General features: G+C 31.6%; 1 protein-coding gene across 1 annotated transcript; it reads left to right on the top strand.

Annotated features, from left to right (window-relative positions):
- Positions 1–13: 13 nt before the first annotated feature.
- On the top strand, positions 14–16,122 carry LOC134237043 (leucine-rich repeat-containing protein 74A-like). The gene is made up of 16 exons (XM_062719128.1): positions 14–161; positions 655–1,136; positions 1,356–1,523; positions 3,809–3,871; positions 4,113–4,222; positions 4,530–4,637; positions 4,781–4,874; positions 5,143–5,273; positions 9,594–9,680; positions 11,094–11,209; positions 11,354–11,432; positions 11,691–11,780; positions 14,510–14,614; positions 14,867–15,025; positions 15,571–15,632; positions 15,738–16,122. Exons 2-16 carry the CDS (start codon positions 692–694, stop codon positions 15,865–15,867), a joined length of 1,947 nt encoding a protein of 648 aa, XP_062575112.1. The 5' UTR covers positions 14–161; positions 655–691; the 3' UTR covers positions 15,868–16,122.
- The last annotated feature ends 703 nt before the right edge of the window (positions 16,123–16,825 follow it).

The following is a 16,825-nucleotide window of genomic DNA, read 5'->3' as shown; positions in this document are numbered from 1 at the left end:
GACGTTTACACCGGAAGCTGAAAAACGCAGGACATTGTTTACATTGGAGATAACCTGCTATGCAGCGAATAATGAAAGAGAATTGTCATTCATTGCTTACTTGCAGAAAACAAGAAACAGTGATGTGAAAAAGCAATTATTGTGGATTAATTAAATTCAAGGTAAATAATGAAAACAAAGTACAAATGCTAGTCGCACACTATATCGGCTAAATTATTGTATCCGTTGTTACATGCTGAAAAATATGCTCAATGGCAATTTAGATTGTCATTATCATACTTAATTAACCGACATAACATTGTATGATATTTTTCATTTATTTTTTCAAAGCAATAAAATATTCCTATGTTTACTAACTTAAATAAAAATTCAAAATTATTGGAGCTTTCATTTAATTAATGCTTTCATTTCATTACATAATATTTATCTCTATCTCTGGTGGTGTAATTGAACATTTGCAAATTATACCTGTTGGTACATGCATGCAATATATATGGATCTCATTTTCATGCTTAAAAGGGAAGGGTAGCAACATGAAAATAACAAATCAAATATGGATAAATATTTAGTACTATAATTCAGTAAGTTCAACTTAATATAAAGCTAAAGTGAAGATATGTATTATTGTTTTGGGATTGTTATTATGATTAACAGTTATATCATCACTAAGACCACACACTCACAAAGTAATATGGATGATAAAGAGAAAATGCAAGGGGAATCTTTACCCTCGGAAGAAGGTCAACACTCAAAAGTTCGAAGTTTGATCCGCCCACATTCTTCTAAAGGCAAAAAATCACCCGGCAGCCCAAGTGCTTCCAGTACCCCAGAGCCGCCCATTGGTCGAATCAGACGTCCATGGTCAGCTCACCCCAAAACCAGAGCGGATGTCTCAAAGAAGAAACTAGTCCGAGAAAATTTAAAGAAATCTCACATGAGACCACCAAACAGACGACAGAAGTCGAAGGAAAATGACCTCCAAAATGAGGAGAAAGATGCAAATGGTACTCAAGTTATTGGACTGGAATGTCCAGCATTGGATTATAAACCACAAAGATACAAAGACCAAATGGTGGACCATGAAGGACAAGATGAAAAGGACTTGTTAGACTATGGAGTCACCACTTTAGTCTCAGGTACATTGGAATTTTCAGTTAATTATGGAAATAGATTTTCATTTTTAAACAGGTCTAAAAGTGTAATAGAATAATTCATACTCTAAAATGAATGGATAGAAAACAAACTAATTTCTATTAAAATCAAAACATATTTGAAATAAATTAAGATTGGAGACAAAGATACAACATTTGAAATATTTTTATTCTTATTGGATAATAAAAATGGTTTTAATTAAGAGTCATCTGGACGATCCCCATCCCCTGACCATAGCTGGGCGATGACTCAGGTCAAGAGAGATATGTCAAAGTCAAAGAAACAGCACCCAACATTTGAATCATGGACCATGATGTCACCTCATGATTCAGAAGAGTACGACACAGACCTGGAGAAAGATATGATCAAAAGTAGGTGCTTATTACAACAGTAGCAAATCAAAGCCAGATAATTTTCTTAAAATGAAATGATTTAGTATAAATGGACAAAATTTAAATATACTTGACTTGTTGTACAATGTCATCATTATTCTGAGTAAGACAGAAAATGAAGAAAAAAATCAAATGTATAAGTTCATAGCCCATGCCAGTATAGATCAAACTGATTTAAGTTTGTTCTTTATCAGTTACTTTTCACTTACTTCCATCAGGGATGATTTTAGCAAGATGACATATGTGATGTTATAGAACATGAAGTAACATAAAGAAATCATTCAAAAGGAAAAGAAAAACTGTGTTTGAAAGGCATAAGGTTGTGATTGTGTGAGCAGGGGTTGGGGTGAGGGGGGTGGTTTATTTACATTTTTGCCATTGTTCCAAATTTCATCTTAATTAATTAATGAAAACCTTACTTAAATACCTAATTCAGTGACTCTCTCTCTCTTCTCAGATTCTATATTTTATAAATATTACACAGAATAAATAATGCTCCCCAAAAATAATGCATTTTTTATGAATTTCTCATACATGTATCAGAAATAGCCTTGACTATTTCTAGTTCCGCACGTACCCTGAGCTCTGTTTTGATGTATCAAAACTTATCTTAATGCAATTCGTTTAAGTTGGTTACTTTCAGTATTAAATCTAAAATGGGTTTAAAATCGATTTAAGTTGGTTACTTTAAGTATTAAATCTAAAATGGGTTTAAAATCGATTTTGGATACAATTTTAAAGTCCTCATATTCTGATATGCTGAAACATCTATGCAGATATGGAAGAAGTGAAACAAAAAATGCAGAAAAAAGAGAAAAAGCCACCTAAAAAAGGAAAGTGTGTGAGATTTGTTCTAACACACGTTGTTGATATCATGCAGAATCTAACAGTGTAATTAAAGCTTGTATCATTCACTCACAAAAACATTTTGCCTAAAATAAAAAAGTAACTATAACCATCTTAATATCACATCAGCCGTGTCACAAATAAACACATACATATATTAATAAAAAAGATTCTGCTCAACTCTACAAATAAACCCAAATTGTTTTAGATTTTTGTCAATTGATGTACAATACCTAACCAATGCAGAAGAATAGAATATGCTTATTTTCTTGCTTTGTAGTCGATGTCGATCTTACTCAGACTGAGAGTTCATTTTCACGATGAAAATATTTCAGCGTAAATGTACCAAATTTTCGTAATCATGAACCCTTACCAATATTACTCGCAATGAAATGCATAATTTATAAAATATTTCTATAATATTGACTTGGCTACTTAGTATAACTATAATTGTAATGAATTTAAAATTTAAATGAAGCCTACAAAACTGCAAAGAATTTGAGCCTGATCTTCAGATGAGTTATTCTCTTTAGAGAAAAGGACAGGCCTTCGTCTAAAACGATAAAAATAGTTAGCTTTGCTGTTCCTTTGCAAAGCGCTCGACACGTTACTAAGTAAAAGCTGCAACATGGTTCTTCGAATGATATATAAATTCGAGACCTCACGTCACAGCAGTCGTTGCTACATTAGAGATCCCTCGGTGCTCAATGGCCCTGAGTCACGAATAACGGACTTAATTTGAAGCTTGTCATTACTAGTCTATGGCGATGTCTCAATATGACTGAACATTTTTCGAATGGGACTTCAATCAATTAATCAATTTATAAATCAATCAATCAACCAATCAGTAAATCGACCAATCGATGTTAATAGGGAAAGTGCGATTTGGAAAACATTTTCTATAATAAAGTTCTCTTTTAAAAAGCGGCTAGTTTATGTATGGAATATCCATATCAAAAAGACAAAATGGATGTCTGAATTACACATATTTCTTTCCAACTTAACACAATTATTGAAACAATACATTCCAAATCATGTACTGTCTATGTTGTGTTACTTTAACATAATATTAAAAAAGATCATGTTTGCTTTCTTATCACATTTTATTTATACATGAATAATCATGAGAATGGTATTAATTAATATTAATAGCTCAGAAACTATATATTTATCATCTCTTAAATTGTTTTCGATCAAATCGTAGGAAAACTTAAATCATAAAAGCTTGTTTTTTAAACGATGTTGACTTTGAATTTTACATTTTATATAAATCATCTTTTAAAGTTGATGCACTACTGAGATTAAACATCATCACATCAGCTAATTGCAACTGCACGAGATATGATAATACAAAACGAACACCGAACATGAAGCGAAAATAAATAATACATTGTATATATAATTCATCTCATTTACAGAAATAGAAAAACCAATAGACCCCACAGGGAAAACAACTTACCTAGATCAATGTCAAAGAGACGGTAGGAATTTAATTTTAAAAAAAATACAGTTATTATCTTTATGGGGTTAATTTTTGCTTGTATAAGAAATCTACATTTAATAAATGTCTATATAGTAAAAGGATTCGTAAATGCAGCATGTTGTTAAATTATCTGTCAGATTGATTCTGGAAATGTGTGAATTTTCTGAAATTATCAATACTATTGTCGTCTATTTTGAAATTCCTTTTATTTAGTGTGTTTATAATGTTTTCATTTAAAGGTTTGATTCCCGTCTCATATCTTTCTCGTCATCTTGGCGACAGAAATCTACGCATGCGCCATCACTATCTAGGAGGGACTGCTACAAAACCAGTAGCAAGAGCCCTCGAGGTATAAACTTTTTTGCTCTCTTAATTTGTATTTGTTGAAGTGCCGTAAAAATCTTTTTCTTTTATGTCTTTATTTTCTATAATTAAAAATGCATGAACTTTTTTGTCATTAAATTTTGCATATTAAGCTTTTGAGAAAAAATGTTTTTGTATATTTCTTTCCCTCGAGATTTCTTTTTCGTTATATTACTTCTCAAAATACAAAAGCCCTTTAAAGTTTTAAATGAATCTCTGTATAAATGCTTCTTAATTTAATACAAGTGGAAAATTCATGTATTTAGTTTTGAGAAGTTTTCATTACTTTTAAGTTCAACACAGTGACAGAGAATCTAGACCTCGGGGACAATTACTTGGAGGGAGACGGCGCAGTTTACCTCTGTCGAATGTTAAAGGATAATATGTTTATTGTGTCGCTGGTGTGTATTGTATATCCTCTTTATTTATCAATATTTTAATTATGTCTTATTATGAGATATTAAAGCAAGAAGAGGGAAAATAACATTAGAGAATTCGTTGAACATAGGTTGTACAAACATTCAAACATGTTTCTTTATTGTAGGACATTTCTAATAATTTTATCCAATCAAAAGGAGCAAAAGCTGTGGCGAGCATGTTGGACGTCAACACAACGTTAAAAACTCTCTCATTATCTGGTGAATGTTTTATATTTTGTAGAAATTTAATGTTATTTCATTCCGTATCAAACAAACATCACCTTTCTTAACAATGCAGTTGCAATACTGCTTATAATAAAGACCCCCACCCCCCAAATTAGACATGTAAAAGGGGTACTTGCAGCATTATCCGGTCAACGGTAATTAAACAAAATAACTTGGAATATTCCTTTAAAAAATTTACTATATAAAGTCAAAACAACCTTGTAAATTATTTGGACATTTTTTGAACGTCTCTCACCTTTAGGTAACCAGCTGTGTGACAGGGACGCGGGGTATTTTACCGAGGCTCTGAAGAGCAACACCTCTCTGACGTCACTGGACCTCAGCAACAACGAGTTCGGGGAAGCAGGCGGGGTGTATATTGCCCAAGCACTGGTATGTCGTGTGTTTAAAAATAAAATAAAAATTGTTAACATGATTATTTCGATATATATTGTGTGCATAGGCGTCGGAACCGGAGGGGCGGGCTAGCCCCCCCCCCCCCCCCCACTTTTTGCAAAGATAGACATAATGTAGGCATTGAAAATTGGGGCTAACCTTCTTTTGTTGGTTTAGCCCCCCCCCTTTCAAATAGCCCCCAAATTCTCATTTGCTTCCGACGCCTATGGTGTGCATATGACACGTCCATATATTTATTAAAAGAGACATTGAGATTGAAATGATCTACGCGAAAAGGCGAAGGAAAAATATAATAGTAGAATTCTGCACGTAACATCAGAATACTAACTGGGATCTGTGATTATGGATTAATAAGAAAAAAAAGCACATTTGTGAATTTGTACAAACTGTGTGCAGAGCAAGCACGAATCTCTAAAAACCACAGGTGGTATCAGGTGCCATCGAGATGTATCCCCTGTCAATTGGTCACACCCGTGGTGTGCTCCTTGTCTTTGTTTTGTAAATGGGGAGATTCGTTGTAAATTCTGTATGAAAATAATGGCTAACACTTTGTACAAACGACTTCAGTCATCATTTTACCTCATGAAAAATTGTTCTGGAAAACTAGATCATGGTACATTTTTGGTATTAACAATAAAATTTGCGAAATGTTGCTTCAATCTAGGATTTAATATCCTGTTTCATTTCGAATCAACCACATCAGAAGGTAATATTGGTTTACTGGGCAGTGTTAAATAAAGAGAGTTGAAGGTAAAAGGGTAAAATTAAGATAGATGGCCGGGTTTGCTGACGTCACGGATTTGACGTAAAACACTTACCGCGTTCAGATTAGCAAGCAAAAAATATCTTCTGCAGTACTGTATGCAGTTAAAAGTGAAATATATCTATATTAAAGGTTGTTTGGTGTATTTAAATATTTTTTTGTACGTAATTGAGAATAAATGATGTTTTATTCAAGGTTGTCTTTTACATTATAAGTAGTTTTTAACGCTGTGTATTTTTTAATCAAAATATGAATAAAAAATGAAAACTGATAAAACGTCAACCATATTGAAACACAAAAATATCCAGCCTTCTATTCTATCCTAGTTCAAGATGACTTACATACTTTGTCTTACAAATATTCTTCAACTATTGAACCAAAGAGTATTTGATTTTCACTACTGTTAGGATATTCATGGGAAGTATCAAAGTGGCTCACAAAATTTTGGAATCCAAGATACTGTAATAGGTGTTGTAGAGTAGGATATCCCCCCAAAGCCAGCTTTCCCTGGCAATTGTACTATAAAGTGGAATTTCCCTTGGGTGGAAAACTCACACCAGAGCCAGATGTCCCCCCTCTTTCTATCTCAGAGTAGGATTTTCCCCCTTAAAGCTTAGGTCAATATAAACCACAGCCGCAATATATTTTTGTTAAAAAAAGATAAACGGCAAACTGATTTTGAAGTGGTAAATGAGTGTTTTTCGACTCCTGTAGTAAATTTTTTAAGCATATATTTCAAATCATGGACTTTCAACCCAAATATTTTTTTTTTCAAAAGAAATGTAAAACTCTTCAGATTCGATGTCTTAACACCCTAATAGTATAGCGATATACTTGTATACTAGTATGTCAAAACATTTTTATTGTGCAGTCTAACAAGGCTATCTTAAATTGATGGATTCATTTTTTTTCTCAGAAGAAAATCATTTATTTTTGTATACCTTTTACTACTTGTATGTTGCTTGATTCCAATCAGCGCAAGAATTACTATGATGTTCAAATGTCCACCTTTCTGTAATCAGTCCTTCATTTTTTGCCACCTAAAATTCCATTATTGAACTTTTAATGAAAAATTAAAATTTGTGCGTTTAAACTTGTTCATGTTACTTATTTAAACAGGACTTACATGTAAATTGTTATTTTCAATTGCATGTATTTGATAACATTTATTTGCATCATCTGTCATTAAAGCAAAATAATGTTCTTGTTTTGTAGCCTTTGTTCGAGAAAGTATCAGTATGGAATGAAAACGGTAGTTTTTATTAAATTTTTTTCTGATCACATTTTGTCCGGCGTCCGTCTGTCCGTCTAGTCTGTCTGTCCGTCTGTCTGTCTGTAATTTTCACATTTTCGATTATCAATTTCAACCAAACTCACAAAGTATCAAGGGGATTCAATTTGTTCAAATGAAGGGCCATGCCCTTATTCAAGGGGAGATAATTGGGAATTAATGAAAATTTAGTGGTACATTTTAAAATTCTTCTTCTCATTGCCAGGAAAGATTTATGGGGATTTAGTGTAAATTCAAGTTTGTTCTCATGGGTTGGCCAACCAAAGTTTTACATAGAAATATATAGAAATAAATCTTTAAGAATGACAAAGCCATTTCATCATATTTATATGCTAGTGTAGATAAATCATGACCCCCCGGGTAAGGGCTTGTTTTACATAGAAATATATAGGAAAATTCTTAAAAAATCTCAATTAAGGGAAACATACTCAGGTAGTATAGATTCAATTTTGTTCAAATCATAACCCCTGGGGGTAGCTGGCAAAGTAACATTATATAGGAAAATTCTTTAAAAATTTTTTTAAAGCCATAATTCATGATTTATATGGAGATATTTTTCAAATTTGAATTTAGAAAGAATACACTTTAATCAAATAATTTAATGGAAGCAGTAATAATGTTATGCAGCCAATTCCTTAAAGAAATTCTTTATACATTTTCTAAAAAATAGCAAATCCATGATTGCATGTATTTAAACTTTACAATAAAAAGATTAATGACAGCAGGGCCTCTTGTTAAATTTTTCTTTAATTCATAATTATCATCATAACATTAATTTTGATGAATGGCTAACATTTTATTTTGTGCTTGGGTTTAGTTATGAAATAAATCTTTAAAGCTTTCTTGCTATCAATAATCATATCTTGTTAAGTAAATCAATTAAGGGAAACACATTCAAGCATTAGCTGCATAACATTATTATTTATTTTTTTAAATCATGATCAAGGAGATATTTTTCTTGAATTTAGAAAGAAACACTAATCAAATAATTTAAACAGTAATAATGTTATGCAGCCAATTCCTTAAAGAACTATACAGCTGTATATGATTAATGACAGCAGGACAGCTACTAGAATTAAGATTTTTTCATAGCTGAACCCCAGCGTAAAATAAAATTTTAGATTTTTATCAGAATTTATTGTAATGATAATTATAAATAAATTATCGAATAAGAACTTTTTTCCATTTTATACTGATACTTTCTCGACCAAACGTTACAAAACAAGAATATTTCTCTGTTTTAAGGACGGATGATGCGAACAAATTTTACATGATATATCTTGAAAATATCAAGTTACATGTAAATTCTGTTTAAATAAGTAAAATGAACAAGTTTAACCGCACAAATTTTAATTTTTCATTAAAGCTGTTCAATAATGGGATTTAAGGTGACAAAAACTGTATAGATTGATAAGGACTGGTTACACAGAGGTGGACATTTGAACATCATAACAATTCTTGTGCTCATTGGATTCAAGCAACATACAAGTAGTAAAAGATATACAAAAATAACTTACTTTCTTTTGGGGGAAAATGAATCCATTAACTTTAGATAGTCTTGTTAAACTGCACATTAAAAATGTGTGACATATACAAGTATACTGCTATGCAATTAGAGGTGTTATTAGACATCGAATCTGAGTTTTACATTCTTTTGAAAAATAAGTATTTGCATGGGTCAAATTAAGTCCATGATTTGAAATATATGCTTAGAAAATTCTAACTACTTAAGTCGAAAAACACTTATTTACCAGTTCAAAATTTGATCTTTTTTCACAAAAAAAATTGGAGCTTTTGTTTATATTGACCCTATGACAAGGGGGTAAGTCTCTCTGATGAACAAAGGGGGGGGGGGGGATTTGGCTCAGATGTGAGATTTCCTCTCGGCTGAAAATCCTACTCTAGAGTACGATTTCCGAGGGCAAAGCTGACTATGGAGGAAATCCTACTCTACAACACTGGTATTTTTTCCTCAAACCTCGAAAATTTGACACCACAAAAATGACACACTGATCTTACTATGGATTTTTTCGTTAACTCCGTTATGACACAGAGCACACAAAGGGGAAGGATGTATTGCTGATGTACAGGGGATACTTACTCCTCCATTACACTATATGTATTGCTTAAAGATACTTAGGACAATAATAACTTCTTCTTGTCATCTTCATTTGAAATTTATTGCATTTGAAAGAGTTTGCTCTGAATCCAGTAATTTAACGCCATGTCTTTATATATGAAGGTCAGCAATGAAAGCATTACAGACCTAGATCTCAGCTGGAACTCAATACGCAACAGAGGAGCTGAGGCCATCGGTAAAGCTCTCGCTGTAAGTATACCCTGGTCACTCTGTGTAGATATCACAACAAAGGAGCAGAGGCCATCGGTAAAGCTCTGGCTGTAAGTATACCCTCGTCAGTCTGTATAACTATAGATCACTGTAAGTGATCTGGCTGACAGATGACTGTATACAACTCTCAAGTGAAAAAAACTACTTGCCAATTTAAAGAATTATGCTTTTTAGCTCACCTGAGCCAAAGGCTCGAGTGAGCTTTTCTGGTAGATTTTGTCCGGCGTCTGTCTAGCTGTCCGTCTGTCCGTCTGTCTGTAAACTTTTCACATTTTCGACTTCTTCTCAAGAACCGCTGGACCAATTTCTTGCCACAAAGTATCATTGGGTGAAGAGGATTCAAGTTTGTTCAAATGAAGGGCCACGCCCCATCCCAAGGGGAGATAATTGAAAATTACTGAAAATTAAAGGCATCTTTCAAAAAAATCTTCTTCTCAAGAACTACTGGGCCAAGAAAGATGAAACTTATGTGAAAGCATCCTCAGGTAATGTAGATTCAAGTTTGTTCAAATCATGACCCCCGGGGGTAGGGCGGGGCCACAATGAACGATCAATTTTTTACATATGAATATATAGGAAAAATATATAAAAATCTCGATTGGTCTTGCTTATATGGTAGCATCCCCAGGTAGTTTAGATAAAGATTTGTTAAAATCATTACCCCCAGGATTGGGTGGGACCACAAAAATACATAATAACTTATTGGGGAAAAAAGCCAAAGTTAGTCAAAAAAAATACGTAAGCACCCTAAGTTAGTGTAGATTCAAGTATGCATAGATTCAAGTTTATTCAAATTATCCCCCCTCTTTTAGGATCGGGACCACTTAGGCATTTACTGAATTGATTTTTCCTAGCCACAGTGCTCATGTGAGCGATGTGGCCCATGGGTCTCTTGTTTGGTTATTTGATTGAAGTACGGTACTGTAATGTATCTTTTTTTCTTGGCCTGAAATGGTCCCAAAACTAACACTACTTTGAAATACTGTGTATAAATTATCGTTAATAAGCTCAATTACAACAGTATGTACAATACACATGTATTTTATCTCTGCCTCCTATAGTGATATATGAAGGGGCGTGGAAAGTATTATCGCATATGTGATATGGGATATATCACCACAGAGAGATCAAAGAAAATCACCGCAGATATGCGACAAAAGTTGCTTACATCATAGATGCCTCGAACTATTGGTTATATCGTTTTCATCTATACATATTTTTTATTTGTACAACAATTTCTTTTTTAGCATTCTATGTCCTGCAAACGATTTAGTCGGTTAATATTGAATGAATGCTCCCAGGTTTTGTTTTCTGATGAAGTCTTGCTACAAGACTTAGTACAAAGTCAAACATCTCCATCATATTATATAATTGTTTTTCCCCATTATTTAGAACAACCAGGTTTTGGAAGTATTAGATGTGTCGTGGAATGGATTTGGATTGCCTGGATGTCGGGGTTTACAGCTTGGCCTTCGTGTTAACTCCAAACTACGCGTTCTTGATATCAGGTGTTTATACATGCTTTAATTATGTTGTACTAAGACATGAAATCCAAACTTCTTGACATCATCAACGTTCTTAAGTAAACAAATAGTTAATTCAAAAATAAATTGTCAGGAGAAAAGAAAAGAAGTATTCTTTCTTTTTTTTAGCAACAATAGAATCAACAAAAACTGTGCAAAGGAATTATCTTTAGGTCTGAGCAAGAACTTCGGCTTAGAAACACTGTTGGTGAGTTAAAGAAAACATTTTATAACAATTAAGTGCTTTCCTCATTATTACCATGACATTTTGACACACTAACTTGGAAGGAAATTGAAAGAGCTGCCCATGAAAGTGAAAATGCATATTTATTTTACCTTTTTAAATTCAAAAACTTTGAAATTCAAATATTTGCGTCAGTTAACAACAATTTACTCCTAAGTTATGTTTTTCAAAATAAGATGACAGGAAATTGAAAATGAAATACTAGTAATTTTTCTTTCACAGATGAACTTGAATGCATTGACAGATGAAGGTATAGAAATTATATTGAAAGCTGTGAATCAGAGCCAAACTCTTTCTTATATCTCACTACAGGTAAATAGCTACCTTGCTTATATACCCTTTGGTTTATATCCATTAAAAACTACATACCATATTAAATTCCCTATCTTTATAATAATATTGCATCGCTTTAAAGTTTTTTAAAGACATTGTATTCCTTGCTTTGATATAAAACCTCTAATACATGTTTAACATTTATCACTATTTATTCTTAAATACCTTTCAAAATATACTTGATTGTTTGTATTATCTTGTTACTTTTTGCTCACGAAAATTTCACCCATGAACTAACCACAGACACACTGGATTATGTTTGTCTCAGAGTAGGAAACCTCATGAGGCACTTGGCACGAAAACCTCTATGTTCAAATTAAGTCAAAGGTATTGTTGCACATTGCATGTTGCATGTAAGATTATAAGTGCACCAAAAAGGGATTTTATATTGTATATACGGATTCTTATTTTATAAACTCGTTTTAAAAGTTTAAAAAGAAACAAGTATTGGAATAAATTTCAGATGTAAAGCAACCCATTTAACTAAAAAAGCATTAATTTTACAAATGAAATGAATTTACAATAAACTGTCAAGATTAAGGGTTCTGTTGAAAATTAAACTTCGAAGTACATTTTGAGAAGAGTTTTTCTGTTTTTTTGCCCCCTTTTTTAAAATTCTGTATAGTTCAGTCCTTTATTCTTTGTGGAAAATGCAAAAAAAAAAAAAAAAAAGATTATTACATACCTCGTTCAACTTCAATTTTTACTAAACCTCATCACACACACTAGTAATTTGAGGAACAGTTTACATATTCAGATGCACAAAAGCGATATTTAATACAGTAATTTTTTTAGCTTAATAATAAGAATTTCCCTATTTAATTTTAAGGAAAGTTAAAACAATTAAGTTGTTAAAGTCTTCATTGATAACTTTCAGAACTGTGGGGTAAGTATTTTGTTGACGTTTGAATAAAAAAGTGGATCCTACTCTTAGAGTTTGTTTACAAGCTCTTATGTGAAACAGAAATGAGTCTTCTCTCTTTTACGTAATCAGTTGTGTCTGATTTTTATAAGCAAAACCTTTACAAAACTTGAATTCTTTAGAAATCAGATTATCTTCTAGTTTGTTTTCATCCTTTTAAAAACTCTATTTCGGTTAGTTTACCGGTTCTTAATTTTTATGCACTACACGGATTTACAAGTAAATGGAATATTTCTAGCTGGGTATATCATCTAAATTATTATCATTTAGCTAATGCTGAGGTAAACTTTTTCACTAAAAATGTACTATACATATATATACATGTATATTTCATGACTTTCTTTTCTTGTTCTTTATAATGACGTCATGATTGAAATTCGACTTGGGTAGAAATTAATGTTTTTTTAAGTGAATAATTTGAAGTCATTTGAAAAAAAAATTCCAATTTTAATTATTAAAAAGAAAGTATTTTGAAGAAGGGACCAAGAACGATTAGTTTTACGGGAGATTGTGGAAACCTGGGTTGGATTTCTTCCCAAACCACAGACACTTGTTTCTGATAATATTATATTTTCAGTGATAAATATGAAAACATATCATGGATTAAGAATTTATTTTGTCTGTGCCTTATTTTCCTTAATAATCGAAAGTTATATAGCATCATTAAAAGGCTTTATTTCTTATTTACTTATTAAATAAATATTTAATAAATCATTTTGGATGATGTACTCAGCCAGTTATATTATAACTAATTTGAACCCTCCTTTATATTAAATGTTTTACCTTTCCTGCATGCTCAATTTAAACTTCTCAAACCTTGATCTTTTCCAGTATTTTGTATACTTTTATTTTATTGATATAAAAAGTAGCAATTTCAGGTATAACAAAATGAGAAAAATCCCTATCACCTTATTAGTACGGATTTAACATGTTTAAAAGTAGTTGAGAGACCTTGAAGAAAATGTGACATTGTTTAATCATGTTTAATTAGGAGCTGGATCCATTTTCATAGAATAAGAATCAAATTGGTTTTATGCAGTGATGATATCATTGACTCACTCCTAGATTTCCATTGTTTCGGTGTGCACATAACTGGGTCTAGCTTAACAAAAGTAAAAAAAACCTAAATTATTCAATACTAATAAATAAGGGAACGGTACCATATAGAATAGTAAGAATACAATAGCGATGTGCATGGAAATCATCTTGCAAGTCTATCTATAGCGATGTATGTGTACAAACTTTTATTGCAAGATAGAATTTTTTGTTGGCGTCAGTGTTTTTGATGTTTTTGTTCTGGATGTGATGTGTATTTTATCATTATCAAATTAGGCCAACCTTAAAGATGTTTGTGTTCTATTTCCAGTATTTACAATCATATTGAAACAAAGTTTTAATTTGTTATGTAAGGTATTTTTATACATGAAGATTGATTGACACCGTGTGTTTATGCATGTCTGTTTAAGATAATAGAAAATCAGGTAACGGTATCTATTAAATGTATCTTTATAATATTCTACTTTAGTAGACTTTGTTTAGAATGTTATTTATTTTTTCTTTTCAAATCCATAGACAAAAAATAGATCTAAAACATTAACTCAATTTCTAAGGCGTTTCTGACAATTAGGGTTTTGGATTTTTTTAAAAGAAATATACTCGAAAGATACATCGAGCATGTTGAGGAAAATTATGGTCTATTATACAAATTAAGTGATGTTAGTTATATTCCTTATAATATTCATTAATTTTTCTATGTTCATTTCTGTCTTTCATTAAATTTCTACAGGAGATGAACATTAACATGAACAATTACAAAAAAATCCAACAAATGGAAAATGAAAACGATATGACAATACTTCATGGAGGTTTAGGGGGCGCCCAGCGATATACGGTATTTCAAACAAATAATTTTGACGAGGAACGGTCTCTTTGTGATAGTTTTAATTTGCTTTTACTATTTTTGATTCTAATGACTGTGAATAAAGTATTGTTTATTTTAGATGGTTTTCAGTATTGGTGATATATTTTCTCAAATATTTTTCTTAAAGGTTAAGCCATTTTTTGTATGTAGTGACTGTATTTTAGATATTTTCCATTTCATATTTTTTTAATTTTAATACTTTTTCCCTGAATGGTGTTTTAGCCCCAAACAAGCGTTTTAAAGGTACTTTCTAAGTTCTTGAAAGAGCATAGGATAGACCTGGAGGGGGCGTTACGGCAACAGGACAAGGACCACAGTGGGACGTTACAACAGGAGGAAATCAAGTTAGCCTTCAAAGAGGCGGGACTAAGGCTTACAAATGTAAGCTATCTCATAGTTAGCCTACAAAGAGGCGGGGCTTAGGCTTACAAATGTAGGTTATCTCATAGTAAGCATTCAAAGAGGCGGGGCACAGACTTTGAAATGAAGGTTATCCTCTTATAGTTAGCATTCAAAGAGGCGGGATTAGGCTTACAAATATTAGTTATCTCATAGTAAGCATTCAAAGAGGTGGGGCTCAGGCTTACAAATGTATGTTTTCAAACTTATAGTTAAAGATTTTAGGCCCAAGTTCCTGATTGTTAATTTTTATAGATGCACTTGCTAGCAGTAAACATTTAATTCATACAGCCTCTATGTGTATAGAGACGTTAGAAAAAAGTTTAAAGAATAGTAATCTTTTTATAATCGTTCCAGAAACCTGCTAAGCTTTATCATGAACAAATCGAATCAAAGCTTTTAACTTTAGAGAAATCTAATATTATGTACATTAGTTATATTATATCTATGTTGTCAAATTTAAATCAGACAATATTGAAACCGTTCTTAATGTTTTGATAGTCAACTTTTTGACATGTATTTCATAGCGACAAATGGATGTCTTGGTGGAGGAAATCGATGTTACACATTCTGGATCCATAAAATGGGAGTAAGTTCATAGTTTTTTTTACTAAACACCTAACGATGTAAAAAATAATTAGAAATACACATTTATAAAAAATGAGTATGTCATGTATTTTTTCCTGTTCATCAGAGACATACTAAATGGTAGAGTGCTAATGGAATATAATAGACGTAAGTCTTCAGTGGCTTACAAACTGGCAGAAGTGGACCAGGAGACTTTATTCAGCAACATGAAGAAAAGACAACTCACAGTTATATAACGAATTCATCCCAATTCAAAAAGAAAAAACATGCCAGTACGCCTAATTAATATTGCTATGCAATGCGGTAGTTTTTTATTCACTGATTTTTCTTAAGTCATTGGGAATGTCTTTTGAGAAAGGGAATGTAATTTCTTCACTTTTCTCTTTCACAATTTGTGATTGTTTTGTTGCGCTTATTTTAAATGTACTGATATTGAAACTTAATTGTCATGAAATATCTAATAATAACTGCATTTTTTACTTAATATTTAAATATATTGGCCATTTTATATGTAGAAATGTAGAATATTTAACTTTCCTGTTCTAAGATTTTTGTAATCATTCCTTACAAAACTTAAGTATTGCTTAAAATTGATACCATTAATTGCAAAAATAATAGTGAGTTCACAGTTGGTATTAAATAACTTGATCTGGTTTGTGATACCTTGGTATGAAGTAATAGTGTTATTTATATATATTCCCTATGTCTGTGATGAATTTTTTTCGCTGGTTGAAGTCTTTACTTCCAGTCATTCTACCTCATTGTATTAAATAATATAGTATTTAATGGATTAATTTAATTTTATGCGGTTTATATTTTAAAACTAATAGATTCTTTATATTCTGACATTTTAATATTCTGATCACATGTATTCCATAGATATGAGGTTGTCTTCCAGTGAATGGGTAATTGTGTATTGATTATAGTATGTCTTGCCAGAAATTCTGCATCAGTATTGAACGCATACCAATCATTTTCACAGTTTAAGTACATGTATAGACATTTACTTATGTTATATTTTAAGAACATAATAGTAATGATATATATTAATGTTTTAAGAGTACTAATTGCATTTTAATTACAAATAGATTTATTTATTTATTTATCATTTCAAATAAATGCATTTATACATTCACAATTATGCTTTATTTTTAATCATAAATTGCAATAGGAAATTTAATGCCTTGTGAATGT

Source organism: Saccostrea cucullata, unplaced genomic scaffold (assembly GCF_032062105.1).
Source record: "Saccostrea cucullata isolate Sc308-1 unplaced genomic scaffold, CSIRO_AGI_Scuc_v1 ctg3383, whole genome shotgun sequence".
In the NCBI taxonomy this organism is placed as follows: domain Eukaryota; kingdom Metazoa; phylum Mollusca; class Bivalvia; order Ostreida; family Ostreidae; genus Saccostrea; species Saccostrea cuccullata.
The sequence above is the reverse complement of the archived record's forward strand: the minus strand, read 5'-3'. Positions and strand labels throughout refer to the sequence as shown.